The following is a 24,642-nucleotide window of genomic DNA, read 5'->3' as shown; positions in this document are numbered from 1 at the left end:
AATAGTAACCACACCATGCAAATCTTTAAATGTAGTATATAAAAGCCATGATTTCAATACAGTTGAATAATACACAGTTTTTAAAAAACAGTAAATTTACAAAACTAACATTAGAAAGACAAAACATAGATCAAATTTAATCCATTTAATATGGATGTGTGTGTGTGCGTGTGTGTGTATGTGTGTGTGTTTGCATAATATATATTTTGAACATTTGTATGTATCTATCATTAGATTCAATTTTTTTTTCTATTCTACATTTCAGTATAAACATTATCAACACTGTCACATTCAATACTAATGATGAAGGAGCTGAATTTATTTATACCTTTCAGACAGTTTTCTAGATTTTCTCAAATTGTGGATTTTCTGGATTAGATTTTTGAAAATTATTTGATTTTTAAGCAGTCTTTTTATAATTAATAATATCTATGTCTATGATTGTTATTGATGATTACAAAATGATTAATTCTGATGGCTTTTCTGTTATTTTTAAAGTGAATTAAATTTAAATTTGGCAGTCTATAAATTAGTACTGGTTTCAGTATTTGGTTCAGTGTTGTAAATTAATCTTTTTATGTATTTTGATGTAAGATTGTTAAGACAGCTTTAAACATATTGTTTGCAAATCAATTATAAATTTTATTTATTATATGTTACAAAAATATATAACAAGTTAAATCATTATCATACAATAAATACATAAATAAATAAATTCGATAATATGATTGAAAATAAATAAATTTATACAAATTATAAATAATTTGCCCATTAAATACTCTTCTGACATAAAAGACTACCCTTACCAAATCCCCATCAATGTACTTCAATTATCTTTTTCATAGATACTGTACATTGTTTATACAAGAATGTGCTTTAAAAAAATGTAATTACAATTAATACAATCAAAAAAGAAGTTAAATTTTGGTGTCCCCAAACATCTCTTTAAGTAGCACAAAACCAAACAGAAGATTTTTGTTTAAACTTCAAATATAGTTTTAACTATATTAATTTACAAGGGCAAAGAAGTAAAATAATCATTAAGAAAATCTGAACATACAACCCAAATAAAACCATTGTACAAATGCTAAGGTATGAATAAATAGCTTATTTTGCATTAAACCATTACTTTTTTTAAGAGTATAGATTTTTTCTTTGCTAGTGTTGTATGAAATTGCATAACAGATTTTATCAAATAAAAACTAGTTAGTAAATAAAAAATAAAAACAGATCACATAAATCTCTAAAACTGCATCGAGTTATTTACATACAATCTTTCTTTCTCTCTTTCTTTTTTTGTAAAATCTAAAATATACAAGGCAATCCTATTTGGCATCTGAATCTTCCTTAAGTGAACTAAATTTTTACAAATTTATCATTTATACTAATACAATACAGTAATAAATTTACGAAAATGTACAGATGTCATAAAGAACATGTGGTTTGATTTTAGGTTTATATAAAATTAGCTGTAGTGTCTTGAAATGAAGTGTAAACACATTTTGTAATGTCACTGTCATATATATTTCTGTAGGGATAGGATGTTTTTAAACAATACAAATTTCTCATACCTTGAATTCTATTTGTAAATTATTATGAATATTTTTCATTACTATGTTTAATTTCAACATATTTTCTTTCTAATACGAAATCATAGAATCATGTGATTTGAAGACTAGAACTTGTTTTACATAATCAGAAATAATTTTTTTTTAAATATTGTTATTAAAAATAACATTAGAAATTCTTTGTAAAAGATTTTCCTTCTAACACCAGTCTTAATGTAACACTTACTAATAAATTTCATGAAATAAAATATAATAAAAAATATTGTATAGCAAAAATATAAAGTTTCTAAATCTTAAGTAAAATATAATACCATACAGATACATATAAGGCACATATACCAATTCAGTAAAAATAAAAAAAATAGTACAATATAAGCACTATAAGAGAAAATCAAGTTTTCAAATCAAATCAAATTTTCTTTTGCAAATTCTTACAATTTTTCACCAATATAACGAGTTAGTCAAGTGGCTAACCTATAGACTGGTATTTTAAAAACAAATTATATAACACATCCACACACTCACAATCATGCAGCCTTAAATACTTACTAAAACTAAATTTAAATAAAGTACTATTTACTTTTATTTATTATTTTACATCTTAAATGTCTACACAAATTCTTTCTACGTACACATCAGTATCTAAAATTCGTTTGATTTAAAATGTTCAGAAATTGGCTTTTGATAAAACCAAACATGAATAATTAATTGAAGACTACAGTTATGATTAGATTTACAAACATACAAGTATGGACAAATTTAACGTGTACCTATTTATTTTCTGTTTCTGCTTCTAATTTGTAATTTTATTTTAATAACCTCAAATTTTTCTGATAATGCTTTACAATGACTTGAAATTCGTTCTAATTTAGCACTGGGCTATCATTCTTCTCTTCTAAAATTCTGTTCAATCCTTCTATTTTACACTTAAATGACATTTTTATATTTCAATTACATTTTTAATTTAATTGAAGGTAAGCATTAGTCTGTATGTATTTGAGTGAAACAATTATTCATATAAATAGATTAACAAACACTTTAAATGCAGAATTATCTTCTTTTTTAAAATGAAAATGGGAATTAAAAATATTTTATTCATTATCTTGAATAAAAATTGCAGCTCCTGAAATATGGTTGTACTTTGTTTAGTTATAGTGCAAAGAAGTAGTTGTAATACTGTAGTTTCTCTTTTTTTTTTTCTTGCACATGCAATTAATATATTTTGTGAAGCCATAGTCTCATTAACTGTATGAAGACTGATTATATTAATTCTTACTAGATACTCTCTCTGTATATATATATATATATATATATATATTTTAAAGAGGGAATCTGAGGCCCACATTTATTTAGAAATTTACTACCTCAACAGTTACAAGCGAAAATGTTCAGGTGACATACTAGACATAATAATAATGTACTGTCCTCTTATTAGTTAATTAGCTTTCAATTATAAATTTATCAATAAATCTAATAAACAATTTATTCTTGAATCCTTATAATTTTAAAACAATTTATTATAATTTAATTACTGGAAATATGTAACTTTTGTCTCAGTCTATGAAACAATTTTCTGATTAACACATTAAAATTCTCATGGTAAAATTAATAATCAGATAAAAACTAAGAATTATTTAATGTAATACATGAAAAGTGTAGATGGACCTGTAAAAAGACATAATAATAGCAAACAGAAAAGCAATCAAAGCACATAAATATGAATTCCACTGATGTAATATTGGTATTGGTTTTTATAAACTACACGTTCATATATAGTATAATAGAAAAAATTTATATTATATCTAGAAATTAAATTTGTAGAATTAGGCACAAATTCAAAAAAAGTGTCTAAAAAATTAAGTATTTAGATAAAATTATTTACTTCTTTTTATCATATTTTGATGTCAGTTCCATTTTTTCTTTTAAATGATTATTATAATTATCCAGTACTTAAAAGAAGAAATAATAATAAACATTTTTTTCTGTTTTAAAGAACTATGGAAAAAATTCCATCATTATTATTATTATTGTTATTAATAAGTAGCAGCTTTATTGAATATACTTATAAAACAATGAGTGCTGATAATTTTTAATTTTTCATAATTTATTTCCTTTGTTTAAAATTTAAATTCTATTTCTTTGTTATTTACCAACTTCATGGTTTATCATAAATGGATTGTCATATTTAAAAATTCTGATTTTTAAACTCAAAAATAATGTTTTACAGCACAGTCGCCGCATAAATAATTAATATAATGATTTTTAAGAATGAGTATTATATTTCTTTAATTAATTTTTTTTTGTATATTTAATGAATTTTAAAAATAAATTCCATGATTTTAATTTAGTCCTGTCATAATGGAACAATTTTTTTCATAATGAAAATTCGTGCTATAATTTCACATTAAAATTTCCTAGTTTTAATGTACAACCAACGTTTCATATTTTTTTAAATATTAAATCATATGCAAAAATTAACATCATTAGTTAACAAAAAACTGAATAAACTTCACAGTTATAGAATTTAATTTACATATTTAAGTTATTTGTAGGCCTGGTTACAAAAAGGGATCTTGAACATTATATTAACTTCTGTATTACATAAAAAACTAATTTTTTATTGTAAAATAAAATAGTTTATCATGTTATTTCTTTCTACATCAATAAACTATATTATGTTGTTGGTATGCAGGTATGTTTGTTGCTGGTATTAAAAGAAGAGATGAAGGTTAAAATAATTTAAAAATATAATTGACTTTCTTTCCTATTGATTTCCTTCATATTGTCTCCATACATAATGGAGATAACATCTCTATATCACAGAAAACTAATTCTAACCACCGAGTTACCTTTAATCTAGTTTCAAAAATTATGACCGGTAAAAGTTGATAAATATAATAAACCATCAGTTTGTAGCCTTCAATATTATAATTACTTCTTCAAGAATATTACATACTTAATGAAAATTGGTAGATGCCTGTTAAATCGTCATAACCTTTATTTGTTGTACTATAGTTAATAATATAAATATTGTTAGCTGAGCTGTAAGTTCCTGGCATGGACTAGCTTATTTATATCATTAAATGTTGTGAGCATTGGGGGAGCATCATTCGGTAAGGTAGGGTTGGCACATCCAGGATAGCGTCGCACACAGTCTACTCCCTCTTGACCTTCTTTTGCTGCCTTCATATATTTGAAGAACCGTAAGATCTCAGGATTGTCTGATGATGGTTTTCTGAGCTCATTTAGTTCCCTGAAACAAAAATATCATTGTAAAGAATGGTCATCATAAACCACTAAAATGTAAATTTTGTCAGTAGAATTGTTATGACGAAGAAATGCTTTTTTTATGATTTCCATTTCTTCAAAGAATTTAATCAATAAAAATTATTCACTTAACTTAAATAGACGTTAAAATTCTTAGCTACCTTTTTGTCCCATACCTCTATTTCTTTTTTCTCACTGAACCATTTTAAAAAAACATTACATATTAAATTTTACCTATACATTATACTACATTAAATTTGCATTACATATTTTCTATAAAGATTATTTGAACAGACTGACAGCAAATGAAAGTTAAGTTTATTTTCTCTCAAATTAATAAATCAACTAGGTTGATTTAGGATTACTATTATGAACTTCAGTATTTAATCAATCTCTTTTTTGGGTAAATTATTATATATTATCATTAGCTGACAGTTATTATAAATACATTGTTATTGCAGGATAATAATTGGATTTGGACCCAAATACTGGGTCCAAATTAGATTTTTGTCCAAATCCAATAAAAGTACTATGTCATGAGTTATCTTATTCTGACAGTATAAGATGATGTAAGATCAGTTGCTGAACCATATTTTAACTAAAAGATTGTTGTTACAAATAGTATAATTTCTAACAAAACAAAAATATAATTTCACAGGTCATTCTGAACACTATTATAACAAAACTAAGCGTTATATGTATGCATTATTGAAAAAATCTGATGTAGAAACCGCATGATTTCCTTGTACGCCTATTAAGTTACATATACACATATTTTAAAATGAAAAGTACATAAAATTTTATTTCATTAATAACTTCTGATATTTTTTCACTTTTTTTTTATTGTTATTATTGAATTATTATTTGTTGTAAATTTGTTTTTTGCAGTAAAATGTTAATAATTATTAATAAATCAATATATTTAAATTAAAAAAAAGTTTAAAAATAAGGAGATGAAGTCGAATTTGAACCGATGTGCCTTCCCCTTGCAAGATCCAAATATTTCATTAATTAAAATCTTATTTGGCTATAACTCTGGAACGAATAAAAATAAGTACCACTTATCGTTGAAAACCTCTTAATGAGGGGGGGAACAAAGGAGAAATTGCCTTCCTAAGAATATTTTTTGTTTAGTTTTACAAGTAGAATCCGAAAAAGTGTAGCCAGCCCACAATTTTAGAAACACACTGTAGATGAAATGCAAGGAATGAATAATTTCCAGTTTTTGGAACAAATTGTACTCATTGTACAGTAAATCACCATAAAACCAAATAGAAATTACAGTGTGCAATGGAACTCGATCAAGATATAAAAAAGATTGGGCATCAGATTTGTTGTAAATTCCTTTAGAACATTGTCTTCTGCTTGGACACACGATGAATCACTATATCATTTTGAATCGGCGAGTGTAGATAAAACTAGAATTAAAAATGATCAATGTATGTTCAACGGATTGCATAAACAGACAACTTCATTTCAATTTTTATCGAATCTTGCTCTAATTCAAGACATTTTATTTGAGCTACCGCTTCTTTCAACTTCTCTTCAACAAAAAAATATGTCTATCGTAAAAGCCAATAAAATAAGTTTGTAGAACTATCAGGTATATAGAAAATATGAAAGATAGAAAGAGACCGAAAATTCTGGAAGCAGAAACCGATGTTGAGAAAATGAATTTTAAAACAATAAAATTATATTCAAATAAAAAAATTACAACAATCAAACTCCGATCAATTATTAACCAGTGTCGTTAATAATTTGGAACATTGATTATTAACAACAAGGATCTCCTCCAAATTACAAATCCTCGAGACAATAACTGACCAGCCGATATACCGCTAGGATTTGGTCAGCACAAAGTAAAGTCGTTATGTAAGTGATTTCATTTGTCTTTTCTGAAAATGCTCAATGCATTAGAGAATAACTTGATAATAGTGGACGTCACGTGCCTTCAGGCTTAAAACCATTAATACAGAGTTTAAAAACAATAGCGTGTAGTTCTATGGAATTTGAAAGGAGTTTTAGTTTTATGAATTCAATAATTACAGACAAAAGATTTTCTTCTTATAAAAAATGTGAATAATTTAATGTTCGTGAAACTTCCATCAAGTATTATAAACAGGAACCAACCAAGTATTATAAAATACTGTCAGTAGAAATTAAGAAACTTGATAGTTTTTTGGTTATTCCGTTTTATTGACAAAGACATTTGAAAAAAAAATTCGTTCGTGGCACCTTTTTGGCCTATATAATAGAAATAATGAATTTAATTATTACAATATTTCTGAAATTTATATAGTAATTGTCTTTATTTATATATATAAAACCAACTACTCCACTTTTCATACTAAATAAATAATACAAAAATAAAGTGTTTAAACAAATACCTTTATTGTTATTTTGTTTAATGCCTAAAATAATATTCTCCCAAAAAATTAAAAAGGAAAATATTAAAAAATAAATAGTAACTAGTTTGAAAAAAACATCAAAAAACAATAGTAGAAAAATCCAGTTATAGAATTAGATAACAAGTAACTAATTGGAATTTTTTCTTCTTCTCTTAATTTTTAATAATACTTAGTATAAGAATTCTTACATGGTTGCAAAGAAAACACACATATTTATGCAAACAGCTGTATTCTAAAAGTTAAGAATGATTGTTTTTTGTTGCGTTCTACCTCTTGACAACTACCCCTACCCAAAATATCTAATACACTGTAGTGCACTACCTTTATATACCCAGCTTAAAACTGAAGTCAAAATTAATTTTTCTTTAGTTGGAGCAAGTAGGTTACATCTTAAAAAAATACAAAAAAAATTACAAAAGTATATTTGATTACATTTAAAAAATTATTTTTTAAAAAAGCTTTTATTTAACTAATAATATTAACATTAATAAAAAAAAGGAAACAAATTGGAAAAACCCTCTAAAAAATTAACATATAAGAATTAAATCAAATTGAGAATTTTAAACAAAAAAATATAATATATTAACAAATACAAAAATGCACTGAAAAGTAAAAAATAAATTATATAAATATCTAATAAATAACCAATAAATAAATGTAATAATTATTAAATTTTAAAATTAAAAGTAATGAAAATATTTAAAAAAGCGTGGCGCAGTTTTTATAATTTATTTAAACCAACACAACATTTATTCTTACAATAATTAATCTTCATTTTCATTTTCAATAACGACGCGAGGAGGCGGAAAGGTCTGCTGGAACCTCTCCAGTTGAGACTGACTAGCCACAAGTAACAATCTTGGAAAATGCACCCACTCGCTTTCTTTATACGTGTTCTCACATAGTTGAAATTCATCTTAGAATTCTGCTTGTAATCTAAGCCAAATTGAACGCACTCTTTCCGCTAAAAGTTTCATTTTAATTAATTATGAATTTTTATTTAATGTATTCATAATTAGGATTACAATTATAATAATGATAATAATTAATAATTTTTCAGATTACCGTCAAAATGTAATAACTTTGTGCAAGATTTCTAAATTTAATATTTATTTTTAATCTTATTAACTCTTAAAGGTCATCTCGGTGCAAATTTGAACCATCAAAGAATTAAAACCTGAGTTATTTTATTACAGATAAATGAAGTATATACGTATACTAAACAATCACATTAACAAAAAATATATTTTAAAAAACAGCAAATGTCTATAAATACTTATTCGAAAAGATTGTCATAAAAACTGCGCTTTTATTTAACTAAATATTTTCATTACTTTTAATTTTAAAATTTAATAATTATTACATTTATTTATTGATTATTTATTAGATATTTATATAATTTATTTTTTACTTTTCTTGCATTTTTATATTTGTTAATATATTATAATATTTTGTTTAAAATTCTCAATTTGATTTAATTCTTATTTTTTACTTTTTAGAGGGTTTTTCTAATTTGTTTCCTTTTTTTATTAATGTTAATATTAATATTAGTTAAATAAAAGCTTTTTTTAAAAAATAATTTTTTAAATGAAATCAAATATATTTTTGTAATTTTTTTTGTATTTTTTTATATTTTTTTCTTTTTAGTCTTAATGAACAATAAACTTTTTACATCCAAAAAAAATTCTTAATAATATTTATATCTGAATATTATTGTTTGTTTGTTTATTAAGACTAAAAAGTAGAAATATTTATTTTTACAAATCGAAGTTACATATGTGTATCGAATTCCATTGATTTTCATACGATAGATCAAAAGATACAGCAGTTGCAAGATTTGATTATTCCTAAAGCGAGTTAAATAAAAGCTTATCAAAATAAGCATTATTTTTATTCAAATTTGCAGTAGTGATTGCAATAATATTAAATTTACACTAATTTATTTAGTGTGACATCAAGGAACTCCATTGCCTGGTATGTGGCAAAATATCATAAGCATACTAGAAGAACATCCATTTAAAATGTAATAATTTTCATTGTAAAAATGGCTATTCCATTTAAAGGGTTTTATTTATTTTAGAATTAAATACTGGCAAGAGTTAAAAAGGGAGTCTACAGATTCAGCAACAATCTAGCGTTAGAAAAATAAATAACCAATAGTCATAGTTAACATAAGGCTCGTTAAGTTAAAGGTAGGTCGCCAGCCACCGTTATGCAAGTGGTAGCCTCTCGGCATTTCATCTGGAGGTCCCAGGTTTGAATCCTAGTCAGGCATGGCATTTTCACACATTCTAAAAATCATTCATCTCATCCTTTGAAGCAATACCTAACAGTGATCCTGGAGGTTAAAAAGAAAAAGGTTAAAGGTAGGTCACCATAAAATAAGATTTTAAATGTAACAATATGATTCTGTTACAAGGAAAAATAAAAAAAAAAACATTTTTTTAAATTTATCTTAATTGGATATCTTTGCACATTAAGAAATCCAAGAAAATAATACAAAATATTTTAAAGGTTATAAAAAAACTTAGTTTCAGATTACAGGGAAATTATTCTCACAAAGGACCTTTAGAATCTAATCTTATAGTTCCTTCTTTGGAAGAGTTATTGGTGATTCCAATAAAGAGGAGCTGCATAATTGTTCCTGAAAGGTCCTTCAAAAGAAAGGTTCCTTAAAGCCTGAAATATTCAATTTCAGCTTTTATTAATTTTAATATTATTATGTTTTATCATATTGTTTAATAAAAGTAAAAATGTTATTGTCCATTTGATAAAACATAAATTAAATGAAAATTGCTTTTAGACAGATAAAAAATCCATCTAGTTTTTCAATTCATCATGTTGAAATTACTAAAATTCGATTAACTTAGGGGTCACTTATAGAGAATAGAAATTATATAAAAAATATTTTGTTTGTATTCTTTGAATGCAAACATGATTTCTTACTGAATATTGAAGATTTAAATAGATAAGGTGGTAAATTAAACACTTCAGTTTTTTATGTGAAAAGATCAATCAGTTACTGACAGGCAATAAATATAATTGCTTCTTTAGTGGTTTCTATTGTTAAAAATCATTTTACTTGTTACTGTCAGCTACTGAATTGTCTAAAGCTGTCAGTAAAAAATTTACAGTGAATTATTTTTCTATAAATTCTAATCTGATTTAGGTGGTGTTGTAAACATCTCATACAACATAACATTGAAACATTATTTTCTACTACTAACTAAAAAAGCAGTTAGAAAATTCACATTGAATGGGTAGGATTTTGACAGGGGCAGAAAATAAAAATATGTCATGTAAAAGATACTGTTTTAATTAAAACTGTCTCATAAGATAACTGTTCTTTAGGACAGTTAATTAAGCATTAAATTACTTATTCTGTAAATTGATTCAACTTGTAGGCCTAACATTTGCAAAATGTTTAAATCTGAAAAAAAATCAAATTGTGATGTCAATTTCCATAAATTTTATCATAGTCTACAACCAGTTGTAATTACATGCAAACTGCTTGGTCTTTCCTCTCTACAAAATATCTGGACAGATGATGGAAGAAACCTGAAATATTCACGATGTGATATCAGCGTAATATGGTTTAGTACAATTACAGTAACCAATTTTTTTATTTTCTTAAACCCGAAGAGGTCTGATTATTTTTTAGCAAATATTTTTTTACACAGTATTAGAACAACTATGTCAGGAATAATGATACGTTGCACAGATTTCAATTTGTTGCAGTCAATAATAGATATTGAAAATTTTGATAGATTATTTTCCTACAAACCTGCAAAAGGTGCTAGAAAAAGGGGATTTTTATGGTTGTTGTTACTAATTTCGATTTATGTAATTTGTTTATTCCTTATGAATATATTAGAAGGCTTTACAAAAAAATCAATCTTGTTCACTACAATAAATATACTACCAAGATCAATAAATATAACAATTTTTATTATTTTTTGTACTGAATTAATAATTAGATTCGATTTTCTTTCTAATTTATGGACTGAAAAAAAAGAAGAAATTACTTCTTTTCAGCAGGAAGAATTGATCGATCAGCTAAGAATAAATCACGGACAACTTAGACTGATAAGTGCTAGTATAAGTGACTCATGTGGAATAAGAATTTCTTCATTTCTATTAAGTATGATAAATGAAGCAATACTGAATTTATATGATCCTGCCAAGTTTCCAATTAAAAGTATTTTGAGTATGTTATTTTACAGTGCATGTGATCTTTTTATGTTGTTTGTTTTGCTTACAGCATCTAACAGATTGATGGAAAAGGTTAGTACAATTTTTTTACTTTTTAATTCTTACAAAGTATAATAAAATATCTCCAGTATGAGTAACTGTTGTTGGTAGAATATTTACTAGCTTTGGATGAAATAATTTTTTTTAAACTAAGTTACAAATTACTCATCATTTTCTTTTACACTAATTTCTTTAAATTAATTACATATTTGTTTCTTATAACTTATTGCAACTTGAAATTATCTTGGCAAATACCAATAATAACAATAAGAGAAACAAATATTAGTAACTTAATTCTAAGAATGAAATTTAAAAAATACACTTGCATATTCCAATAAACAAATTGTGATTTTCAAGTACTGTTGTAAAAAATTAAAAAGTTAATAAAAAAAAATTATTACTGCCCCCAAATGATCTTCACCAACTTATTTGCATGGCAAATAATCATGACATTACTTACTAAAATAATGTTCTCTACTATATCTCACAGGACAAAATTCATTCACTCTTTAAAGATGTATTTCTAAGTTTTTGGCCTTACAAAATTTTGAATAAAAATAATAAATTGTTAAAAAATTATTATTATTATTTCGGACGGTCTCCGAGCCTGCAGTACTGGTGGTCGCCGGCGTCATACCCATTGCTATTACGGCAAGGGAGCGCAAGATGATCTACAGGAGGCGACGGGCAGGCGAAGACCAGGAGACCATTGCCAACGAGGAACGCACTCGCATGGCAAGAGACCTGGGACCACAGGACCAGAGGACGATGGACAGCAAGGCTTATCTCTTTGGTCAGACCGTGGATGGAGCGGCGGCATGGAGAGGTGGAGTACTACATGACCCAATTTTTAATGGGTCACAGGTACTTCCACACTTACCTCCATGTCATAGGGAAAGCACCGTCCCCCGACTGCCTCTATTGCCCTGGTGTACGAGACAACGCTGAGCAAACCTTTTTCAAATGTGCTCAGTGGGCGGCAGATCGAGGGACACCAGAGGCGGATCTCAGAGCCCCCACAATGCAGTTGCGATGATGCTCCATAATATGAGCAGCTAGGAAAAAGTAGCACATTCGTTAGCAATATTCTCAGGACCAAAAAGGTTGACCTGGATAGTCCCGCAAAATTAGGTAGCCCCTAATCAGATCAGACTAGTACAGCAGGACTCAATCAGACGTAAAGTGTTAAACGGTTCCAGGTCGAGTCCTGGTAGAAAGGGGGGTGGTTTTAGTCAGTAGTCTGCTGATAGTGATTGGATAATACCATCAGCGGGAGCCCGACATTCCGTGTGTAAATACATTTCCACCTCGCACCACAAAAAAAAAAAATTATTATTATTATTATCACTTATAGACAGCTAAGAGAAACAGCAGTTTGAATTGAAGTAAAGGTATCATTAGCACCTAAAATGATCCAAACTTCTGCCAAAAAATAATTTATTATTCTGCCAAATCAGTTAACTACATTAAATATTATTACTTACATGAGTGAGATAAAGTAAATTGATTCATTTTATGAATAACAGCATACAACAAGACCTCCTCATGATTTTGAGTATGTTATAAATACACAAATTCAGAATGGTAGATTTATAAATTACATTCATATAAAAAGGTTTCCATATTAACTTATTATTAAAGTACTCATGAACAAGATAATCATCATATTCTGTACGAGAAGTGAATTATTTTAATTTAAAATATTTTACCATATTTTATATGTGTTAAGGTTTAATTAATTTATTTATTAACACTGGTGAAAGTTATCTAACCCTCAATTACAGTCACTTTATTTTTAAAGTGTTTGAAAAATGCCAAGCCTGATAGGGATTTGAACATTGAACCTTCTAGATGAAAGGCAAAGATATTCAACCACTGGTGTCAGCACTAGTAACCAATAATAATAATAATAATAATAATAATAATAATAATAATAATAATAATAATAATAATGCCCCAGACAAATCTAACCCCTGTTCGTGCAGTAATATCTAAGCACATGTCCGGGGCATCCAACAATATAATACTTTGGTACTTCTAATGTTGGCCAACGGGGCAACAGTCTTGCTCAGGAGCTCCTTGTGGAGTATAGGTTTGGCGGTTCTGAGCTGTCCAAGCTAGTTGCGTTTGGGCTTCTCGGTTTCACTATTGCAGTGGGGGCGGGAGACATGACTGTGATCTGTTTTTGTTGACAATGGGCGGAGTGCCCATCCCTTTTCCCGGTTGTGGAGCGGAGTTAAGGATGGGGTGCTGTGAGCTTGCTCTGCTGAAGTCTTGCGCCGTCCAGCGTGAGCCAGTCGCTTCGACTCTTGGCAGGTAATGGCCCATGGGTAGAGATATCGGAGTGTTACTGCTACATGCGAGCCCCGGGATGTTGGTATTGCGGGTCAGGTAGTACCTGACTCCCAGACCTGGGTTAAGTATGTGGGAGGTTGCTGATATTTAAAAACTCTAAGAATCAGAAAGAAAACATTCTCCGGTATGTATTTCATCAGTATCAAAAAAAAGAACAAAACTATACATTATGTAAAAAGAAAACTGAGCTACAGGACTACACATGTATAAGATGAAACTTACTTGCTCCTACTATTTTGGCCATCACAAATCTGTGATGACTGAAATATTTGGTCACCGAAAGGAAGAAGGTGATTTTAGCAAGACAGCTAACATGATGCCCAGAGGCATCATGGAAGCTGTTGGAGGACCAGTTCAAAATGTGAGGAAGACTGCTATGGGATTGTTCATTGAAACAGTCAATGACATACATACGTCACATCTGCTGAAAACAGAGAAGATTGAATTGCTAGACATTGATATTTAAAGCATGATACCTTAAATATGTCAAGGGGTGTAGGTGTGAGTAGGGATTTGCTGAACTGCACCAAAGAGGAAATCTTCGAGGAGCAAGAAGTGATAGATTGTCGGTGATTGAACACCAACGCAATGGAGAAGTTCTATCCTCTGTGTCTCATGTATTGACATACAATAAGCCAAAGTACCCAGAAAAAATAAAATCTGGCTTTCACAAATTAGACGTCCATCTGATCATCCCTACACCACTGCGATGCCTTGCTGAGGTTTGGATATACAGCGGCACATTGCACAAAGAAATCTGTGTCTGTGGTAAACCATGTTCATCCCGACAATCTGTGCAGACATCCACCTGTCTGAGTGAATTATCACAGGAATCATTTGGCAAGATCTAGAAACTGTTTGATAAAGTGGAAGTAGCAATTCAGGAAATCAAGACAATTCAAAAGTGAGCTACTTCGAAGCAAAGAAAATCGTGAAAAATAGATCGTTGAAGTTACTATCATATGCACAGGCTGTTATCTCCTGCATCTTCTTTCAAAGCAAAAGATGTGATTGTGGGACTAGCACCGGCATTCTAAAGTATGGTTGAATGTATCGTGAACAACAAACTTGGAAATCGTTCAACCAGAGAAGACATCCCAAAGTGGGGAAGGAACCAGCAGTTCTCAAACAAAAGAGTTTGTCTCCTTTGATCAATGAACCTTCAACCAGTTACAAGGCGAAGGACAGTGAAAGAAGAATAGTCAAAAATCCTGAAGCTAAACTGAAAATAGTAAAAATCCTCATGCAGGGAACCGAGAAAATAGAGATAATTATTTGGAAAAACGAGTTCTTAACTAAAACAAAAATGGAGTCTTTAAAAAAACGAAGGCCTTTCAGGGAGAAGATGAGACTTTGGCTATCCCATATGTTCTAGCAGTGAGTGCATCTAGTCTTGACTGTGATGTACTTCTCACCATGCCACCAGAGCCAGTGTCATATGATGCCAGCAGCACGAGATCCGCTGCGATTTCCGTGGGGAATCTGAAGATTCTATCTTCGAGGCCTTTAGAAAGATGGAAAAGAGCAGCAAGGAAGGAATGTCTAAGGGAAGCCTAGGTGACAGAATGAAGAATGAGATTAAAATAATTTTGTTCATGTGATTTTGATGCATCATTTGAAGATTTGACAATATTTAATTGGAAATGGTTTAAATGTTTTAATGAAGAAGTGTTTTAATGAATAAGTTTTTAATGATTTTAAGTGGCAAGCACCCTTTACAACCTTGGCATTTTGTGTTTCTTTTGGGGTTTTAATCTCATGACAAGTTTTTAATTAGATGATGTATATTGACAAGACTAGACTTCTGATTATGATGCAAGTGGTTTTTATTGGAATGGAAAAGAAATACTTTATTTTCTTTTTTCTTTTGATGTGAAAAGGGGCTAATGACCAAAGTAGTCGATATCCATTAAAACCTCAAAAAAAAAAAAAATATTATGTATTATACTAAAATTAAGTTACAAATGTGTAATTTTTTCTTACAGAGCAAACATATATTGACTCTTTTTAGCCAGATTCCTGTAAGCAAAGTCACCCAATCTTGTCAAATTCAGGTAAGCATAACAATATGCAATACAATATTAAGGAAAAGGTATTATTTTTACAAGTTTAGCAATAATCAGAAGCAATCTGTTCTTTTTTCATCCTGTATGTAATGTGTTTATGTGATTAATCAATATATGTCTATTATTTGCCTTTGACATAGTTTGTTTCTTATATTTGCATAAAAATTTCTTTGTTTTGATAAAGTGCCTTTCTGTATAATTCAGTATCTATAAATTGGTGTGACATCTTTAATAGATTTATTTATATTTTTAAAGGATGAGAATGGAATTGGTCAATTTCATTTTCTGAACTAATTATCATCTACATAGAGGTCAACTAGTTCTTTATGATTGTTACTGTAAACCCCAATAAAACATATTTTTTATATTTAAAAATTTTTCTCTGGATTCTGGTGTTTCTTAGAAAATAAGACAAAGAATGTTTAATTACTCATAAGCTCAAAAAATAAAATATTGGATGGATTCAAGGCTTTAAAATATGCATAAGTCAAATAAAAAGAGATTATTACTCATAACAGTATAATTCACAAAGTATACCTTACTCTTTGTTAACAACATATGCTGTACAAAGTTCTGTCTAGTAAATAATTAAATACAGAATTAAGAGATTCATAAGCAGAAGGATTTAATAATTGTAATACATAATTAGATAAGAATGAAAAACAAATAAAATTTTACTATTTCTAACATCATAAGGCAAATAATTTTAAAAAAATATTAATCTGAAATCCATTGATAATAATATAGGGCAAAGATAAGTATTTATTTCAAAATTAAACGTTTTGATAATTTAGAAAGTATTCACTGAAATAAATTAAAGATTCACTTAATAAGCTGGGATAAATAGAAATTACTGGTATTAATTTAATTAAAAACATTAGCAGAAAATTAAGATTTCTTTTATTAATTTATGAAGTAGGCAGGGAACTATTTCCATTTTCCTAAGTTAAGAATTTTTTTTTGGGGGGGAAGCAAAAAATGCTTTCACCTTGTCATCGCCCAGAGTCAAGATGAGCTTACAAATAAACAAAGGGGGTATAATTTTTTTTTTCTTTTAGTTTACATCTCCAGTCACTACAGAAATTTATAATTTTCCTCATCTCTTCACCTTTGCTTCATTCATTTCTACATACTATTTTTGTTGAAAATTGTATCCGATGATTTGCTTTCTGAAAAATTTATTTACAAACCTTGAAAGACCTACAAATTATGATATGATGTAACTCAAAATCTTCTACAACTGTGCTCTGAAAAACATGGGTTTTATATATTGTGCCTGAGTTTATATTATATGAGTTTATATATATAACCTATGGATTTATTGTACCTGAGTTTATATTGTATCAAAGAAATAATTTTATTGTTTTCTCTCAAACTGAGCCTCAGTTCTTGTATACACTTTTCTCAGCCAAAAATTGGTTAAAAAAACCATTTCTACCAAATTAAAACTATAATAAATGTTTTGATCATGTAGAAATGAAACAGATTGAATGAATTTTGGAGAGATTGTAGAAATTTTGGTAATGTTTTCCTTCATGAACATTCATAACTTAAGTAGCTTACAGTAGGTTTAAATTAACTGTGATAAATTAACTAAACAGTCTTTAGATTGATATAATCAATTCCTTAAAAACTGGTCAATGATTACTAAGATCAAACTGCATTAATTAGGTTTTATTCACATTAAATGCTAGGAAAGATTTTATGTGTTTGCCATTTATTGAATTATTGTTTTGAATTGTCCAAATATATATCCTTTCCAATCAGTTATTAAGATTTTTATGTTACTATAGATGTTTAGCATGTGTAAGATGTTTCAAAAAGGTGATTTGAAAAATTAATTCAGCAACAGAGGCAATTGCACAACATGAATATACCTTAACTCCTTCATACCTTAACACTAAAAGATGAAAACTAGTCACATCAGAGCAACTTCAAATATTAAAAAAAACAGCTTCTGCATTAGCAATCACAATTTAAATCACCCATGGCTCTTCCAACAAATCATGAAATATGTAATCCTTTGAAGCCTAATTCTAACAGTAGCCTCACATCTAATGGTGTAGTCAGCATTTATAGCAAGAATTTCTGACAAAGCTTCGTTTAGGGATGAATGTAGCTCAGACTAAAGAGTTTTTTAACATTCACTTTGTATGAAATTATGTATACTTATTTCAAAAACAGTTTTATACAAATTTAAATGATCTCACTTTTTACTAATTTTTAAAGAAAACTTATTTTAACTTTTTAATAATCCTGAAAAATAATTTAAGTTGTAGGTTCATCAAAGATAAAGTAACATAATAAAAGTTATAAATCCCCATCTAAATAAGAGCAAGTAAATGTTTTTTATAGTGCAATAACATTGAGTCTACAAATACATTGTGGCATCTTCCACTAGCTTATCTACTGAATCTGCAATTAACTACAGTAACTTTGCTAAGAAATGTTAAATGAATAGTCCAGAAAAATAATTACAAATCAATATTCATGCTAAATATGTAAAAATTACATTTTTAATGACAGAGTAAAATATTTAGAAAATTATGAAAAACAGTAATTTTTACATGCAGGATTAGTTTTAATGAATTTAATTTGTTAATTCTGCGATGCCTCAATCTATAAACTTAAATTTTAAACTAATGATTAATTTATGTATCAGCATTTACTGATTCTTTACAAATACATACATTTTACTCTGGCATCAAGCTATGAGACAATTTCAAAATGGATGCATCGATAAAGAATCACTACTACTGCAAAAAGATTTTTATGACTATAGTTTAAGAATATAAACTGCAATAATTTTTTTTTAATTTTATTATCACATTGTATGCATTCAAATTAAGAATTTTTATAAGGAACTTTCTATTTATACTGCTTATAGAAAATAAACTGCATTTCAGATTGAACTGTTTATGACTCAAACATATGTGAAACACATTCAGATTTCTGCAAAGGGATTCTTTACTTTAGATAGACCACTTCTGATTTCGGTAAATTTAATTTTTCTAACTCATACTTGCCTTAATAATTAAGTAATTGTACTGTCATAATCATATATCTGATACAGAAAATTTGCATAGTACTGCAAGTATTGTGCTTAACATAAAGAAAATGCTATTTTCTTGTTTCTAGTTTATTAATCTGCTAACAGATGTTCAACATTTGAAGTTACAATTTTTGTGCTGACATTGGTTAGGTCATTGGTTAAAATTGTTAGCTTTAGTGCTAAATATTGCACTCACCCAACCAAAGAGAAATTGGAACAAAATTACTTCAGCAATCTTTAAGAATAACTAACTATATTGATTCACAAGAACTTATCATTACGGTTAATATTTCTATTCATAGATTTCTATCATTATTTTCAAGAAGAATTTGCCAGCAGTAACAAATTATCATCTCCTACCTTTAAAATATACTTCTGTCAACTAAAACCCACTTTGCACGAAAACAACTTTTAGCATCTTTAATAAGAGCAGTAAATATTAAGAATTGATTATTTGATTATAAGTATTAGTTCAAAAAAGTAGTTACATAAATTTCTTTTGTAAAGTTTCTACAACTTCTTCTTATTAGTTGAGGTAACTTGTTAGTTACATTTTTAATACATCCATCAATACAATTCACACAATTATTTTAATGTTTTTTTTGAAAAAATAGTTTTAACGTAACTTCAGGTAAGGTAACAGCGTTGTGTTAAGATGACTTATCTGGATAAATATTTTTGACTAAAAATTTCTGATTCATACTACTTAGAAAATTAAAATAAATATCATAAACCAATAAAATGTAATATACTGTAGAATTTTATATTTTACTAACATCAAAATGATGTTAATTTTTTTTTTATATTGTGTTTCAATTACAGCATTTACCATTGGCAATTTTTATGAGCTGAGAAAACATAATCAAGTATGCTAAAAAAAAAAATTACATTTACCCTTATAAATACAAGGTAATCAGAAAAAAAACCAGTAACAATAAAGTATTATAAATTAATGCAATTTTTATAAAACAAAAAATTATACTATTTAATTGTATTAATTGAATTCATACCATGATACATTGAATACATACCATGATATTTTATACCACAATTATTGGTATAGACTTCTGATATAAATACCTTAGTATGTAATAGTAATAATTTAGTGAATTATAAAATACCAAACTGTATAAAATATATATCACACATTTTATACTGTAGTCTTAACCTGCCTTATATCAGTCTGCAATTTATGTTTTTCCTATTTCATCCATCCTTTGTAATTATTTTTTCTGAATACAAACTTCTTGAACTTCCTATGTTGTATTCTGTACTTGTTCTCCAGTCATAATATTTTCCTCATTGTCACCTCCTTTTTTATACACTCAGAAAGGTATTTTACTTTTTTACCACCTTCCTTTTTTAGCAACATTTTTAACATAAAAATATTTAGCACTTATAACTATGTATAGAAATTATTAAAATTATCTGGCATATTTAAACTAATAAAGAATACCATCAGACAAGACACCAAAAATGGAAGACAAGACTCCATACTTTCAAGATTTTGACAAGAGACCATCTTTCTAAAAAATTTGATGTGAAAAACAAATAACTCATAGTTAAACAGATCATTCAATTAAAAAAATTTAGGTCAAAAATTTTGTTGTAAATAATGCAAGGTGAGATAAGACTAACGCAAAAAGTTTAGTTTAAGCAAATAATTAAGCGTTTAAGTTTAATAAAGATTTAATTAACACAAAAAGACTTACTGAAATCATTGTATACAAGTTTAGTTTATAAAGTCTGTGTTCATAAAGTTTAAGCTATGGAGAGCAACTGCACGCTTGCACTGCTTGGAAGTGACTGACCGTTTATCGTAAATCGCTGCACTTCCCTCCACTTGTCTATGAGAATCCCCAAAAACTTTTTCTTTACTGGCAAGGATGGTCGTGATGATTGCTTACCTCAAAGAAAAATCTACAATATGTCTTATTAATTCAACATTTTTTTTTTACAAAATCTGAATTTATATAAAATAGCTCCTTGTCTAACTAAAAAAATTTCATTGAAGTAATAATTAATAAATAAATTGGTGTGGAATGTTGTTTCAGGTTGTTATGACATGGGCAACCTACTTCATACTGTGTGTACAATTAAAAGAAGAAATAAATATAGTACTAAAGCAAATTGCTTCATTCCTAAGAATTACCATCATACCGTTGTTACCTTTTCAATTCTAATACCATAAACTACTACGATTCTTCAAAAGAATTAATTTTCACAAAAGTAATTTCTGTAGTACAAAGGTAAGTCAAAAAGAAAAGGGAAATTTTGATTTCCCTCCTAATCACTTATATGGTAGTAATGATTATTCTGCAATAATCATAACCTCTTTCAGCTGTTCATTGAAAGTATTGTTTCATTGTTAGCTATTGGTGATTGTGTTTAAAAGACTGTTTAAAATGAGTGCTCTTTTGTCTGATTGTACCAAGGAAGAAATGTGAGCAGTGATATATTTCCTCAGTTCAGAAGGGGTGAAAACAGCAGAGATTGTTAGTCGAATGCAGCAGCAATATGGAGAGAGTTGTTTGAGTGGAAGCAAGATCTGTGAATCGCTTTAAAAATGATAGGATTTCTCTCTGTGTTGAACAGCGGCAAGGTAGGCTTTCCACTTCAAAAACTAACAACAATATTCAAGCAGTTAAACAAATGATTCTTGGTAATCGACAAATTACAGTTGATGACATTGCAAGTGAGTTGAATGTAAGCCATAGCTCAGCATTTTCAATCATCCATGATTCTTTAAACTTTCAAAATGTCTGTGCTCACTGGGTTCCATGTCAATTGACCAGCATTCAAAAAGAAAATCGTTTGAAAATTTCCCAGAAGCTTTTGAAATGTTATGAAGATGAAGAAGACTCATTTCTTAAGCGAATCATAACTGTTGATGAGACATGGGTCCATCACTTTGAACCTGAGAATAAGCAACAAAGTTTAGTGAGGAAACATCCTTCTCCCACAGCAAAAAATTTCAAAATTTAGATGTTTGCAGGAAAGGTGGTGATGATGATATTTTGGAATATGGAAGGTTCATTTTTGGTTTACCTCACACCTAAAGATCAATCAGTAAATAATGACAACTACTATGAGCTTAAAACATTTATTACTTTACATTGATGAAGTATGAAATTTTAGAACCATTTTATTTTTTATTGAACATAAATTAAAAATACAAATATTGCATTCTGTTAGAGGGCTGGGAAAATTACAAAATATTATTTTATAAAATTTTCTCTTGCTTAGCAAAGTTTAAGTTCTCTTTGTAATCCATGGGGATATTTATCAATAGATATTACTAAAATAGACTAACTATCTAACATTATGAAACATAGTATTAAATATCTCAATACTACGAGTATGTGGATTTTTATCAATATATCTAGATTATGAGGGGAATTTATAAATTATTGTGTGGAAAAGTCTTTTGTGGTTAAGAATACACTGCAGGAATTTTTTTTAAGTTGAGTAAAATATCAGATTATTGCTTAAAGTAGAAATACAAACATGATAAAATTAAAAATCATTATCAAGAAAACTAAGTTACTTACCGACTTAATTGTGCTGAAACTAGATTGCTAAATGGAGCAAATTTAGCAGGGTTGCTGTACATATCACAAACAAGTCTTTCTCTGCAATTTTCTGCTGAATACCTATACATACAAATTAGCAAGTATTTATACATATATACTTTTCAGACTACTAAAAAATAAAAATACAAGCACCTACATGAATAAAAAGCACAATAGTAATAATAAATAAAATAGGCAGTTCTCATTCCCTCAGGAACTCAGTTCCTCTATGATATAAAACATTTGTAATGTTTGTGGAGAAAGTTAAATAGTAATTTACATCTGATAAATTTTCCTTGCATTTATATGTTGATCATACCCATGGATTTTCCTCTATTATGATTCCAATCAAGTAAACATTCAGACATTTGTGTAGACAAAATACTTTCTTCATACAGATTACAGGAAAAATATTCTTTGAACTGCATTAATTATTTGACAATTGAAAGAAATTTATAAATAATTAATTACTGTTATCTTATTCTATTTCTTGAATTATTTTTTTCAGATGAAGTTTAGTCCTAGAATAAATTAAGATTACAAAATTTTCATATACTGTATAATTCTGAAGTGTTAAATAAACTTTGACTCTAAAAAAAAAAAAAAAAGATGTGTAATAAAGTCAACAAATTTTAGTAAAATGAATAATTAAAAGTTTTTTTAATTTTTAAGATTACCATAACTTTAATATTATGCAATATCTTAAATTATAATACTTCCAATTAAGTTTTACTGTCTTTATTTATAAAAAATTAATCAGGGGTATGTCTTTTGACCATCCTTGGACATGACCACTCTTAAGTAATGACCCTTAGTTATATTAATTTAAGCTTTTAAGAGCCTATACATAGCAGAGATGGCTAGAAAAATTAGTGGCCCAAAAACCATTGAAATAAAATACTATAATTTTTAAATATTTATTGTTTTTAAAATTAATATTCCAGAAAAAAGGGTATTACAGGAGCTTGCTGACAGAAGGTAATGTGCACTTTTTGCTACTTTCTCATATGTCTCAACAAACAAGTATTTTTTTAATTCCTTTTGTTTTACACTGTAATTACCTCTGACTATCTAAATAAATATAATGAGGCAAACATTTGACTGTACCACCAAATTCAAATCTTATCATTAAACTTTATTTACACAGAAATTCAAAGAATTTAGAAACATTTATCTATACATTTTAATAGTTACTTAAAGGTCCCAAGATTAAATAAAAAACTTTGATCTTATTTTTTTCTGACTGAAAATAGCAATATGCTAATTGCTTTTGCAACTATATTATGCTATTGACCTTTTTATAGAATGAAGTACTATGAATTAAACCAAGGGATAAGAATACTTCTTACAGCAAGCGTTCCAATCATTTCTTCAATCATGTCAATCAGTTCTTCATTGTTCGATCCTTTAGGACTACTTGCTCCTATAATTCTTCAATATAAAGTGCTCATACAAGAGTTATGGTGTGCCAACCTTCACTGGGATGAAGTTCTTCCTGCTCCTTTAGCAGAAAAATAGAATTTTCCGTACTCTCAACTCAAATCTTCAAGTAATTTTAAGATTCCTAGATTAGTTAAAATTGGTTTTAGGGTCAGCAATACACGGATTTTGTGATGCAAGTAGCAGCGCATATGGTGCATGTCTTTTCATCAGATCTGTTGATAGCAACGAACACACTCAAACCCACTTATTGTGTTCAAAATCGAGTGCTGCTTCAGTGGCTGTAAAGAGCATGAAATTTCACCTGCGAAGAGTCATGGGAAATTCTGTTCTCAACTACAAAGAATTATCTACCCTGTTAATCCAAATAGAGACATGTTTAAATTCAAGACCATTATATTTTTACCTTCATCTGACACCTCTGATTCCGTTCCACTCACTCCTGGACATTTTTTAATTTTTACTCCTTTAACTTCCTTACCTGACCCTGATTTCTCAGTCATTAACGTAAATAAGCTCGCTAGGTGACAGCTTACATAAAAATTACTAAAAGATTTTTGGAAAGCATGGTCTAACGACTACTTACATTCTCTACAACAAAGATGTAAGTGCAAGGTTTCAAATACCAACATTTACATTGGTAATCTGGTTATAAGTAAGGAA

The 24,642-nt window shown here is 28.1% G+C and overlaps 2 protein-coding genes across 4 annotated transcripts in view; one reads left to right on the top strand and one right to left on the bottom strand.

Annotated features, from left to right (window-relative positions):
- Positions 1 to 4,127: 4,127 nt before the first annotated feature.
- Positions 4,128 to 24,642, bottom strand: part of Osi24 (Protein) — a 144,740-nt gene continuing 124,225 nt past the window's right edge. For all 3 annotated transcript variants that reach the window (XM_075354854.1, XM_075354855.1, XM_075354856.1), the window contains exons 6-7: positions 22,519 to 22,620; positions 4,128 to 4,821 (exon numbers count right to left, since the gene is read on the bottom strand). In XM_075354854.1, coding sequence (XP_075210969.1) covers positions 4,602 to 4,821; positions 22,519 to 22,620 — 322 coding nt within the window. In that variant the 3' untranslated portion in view covers positions 4,128 to 4,601. The remainder of the gene's footprint in view (positions 4,822 to 22,518; positions 22,621 to 24,642) is intronic.
- On the top strand, positions 10,937 to 21,150 carry LOC142318524 (uncharacterized). Its single transcript, XM_075355089.1, has 5 exons — positions 10,937 to 11,086; positions 11,279 to 11,527; positions 15,835 to 15,903; positions 18,822 to 18,911; positions 21,022 to 21,150. Exons 1-5 carry the CDS (start codon positions 10,937 to 10,939, stop codon positions 21,148 to 21,150), a joined length of 687 nt encoding a protein of 228 aa, XP_075211204.1.

This window comes from Lycorma delicatula, chromosome 1 (genome assembly GCF_047948215.1).
Source record: "Lycorma delicatula isolate Av1 chromosome 1, ASM4794821v1, whole genome shotgun sequence".
Lineage (NCBI taxonomy): Eukaryota > Metazoa > Arthropoda > Insecta > Hemiptera > Fulgoridae > Lycorma > Lycorma delicatula.
Note: the sequence above shows the minus strand (reverse complement) of the source record. Positions and strands in the feature narration are given on the sequence as shown.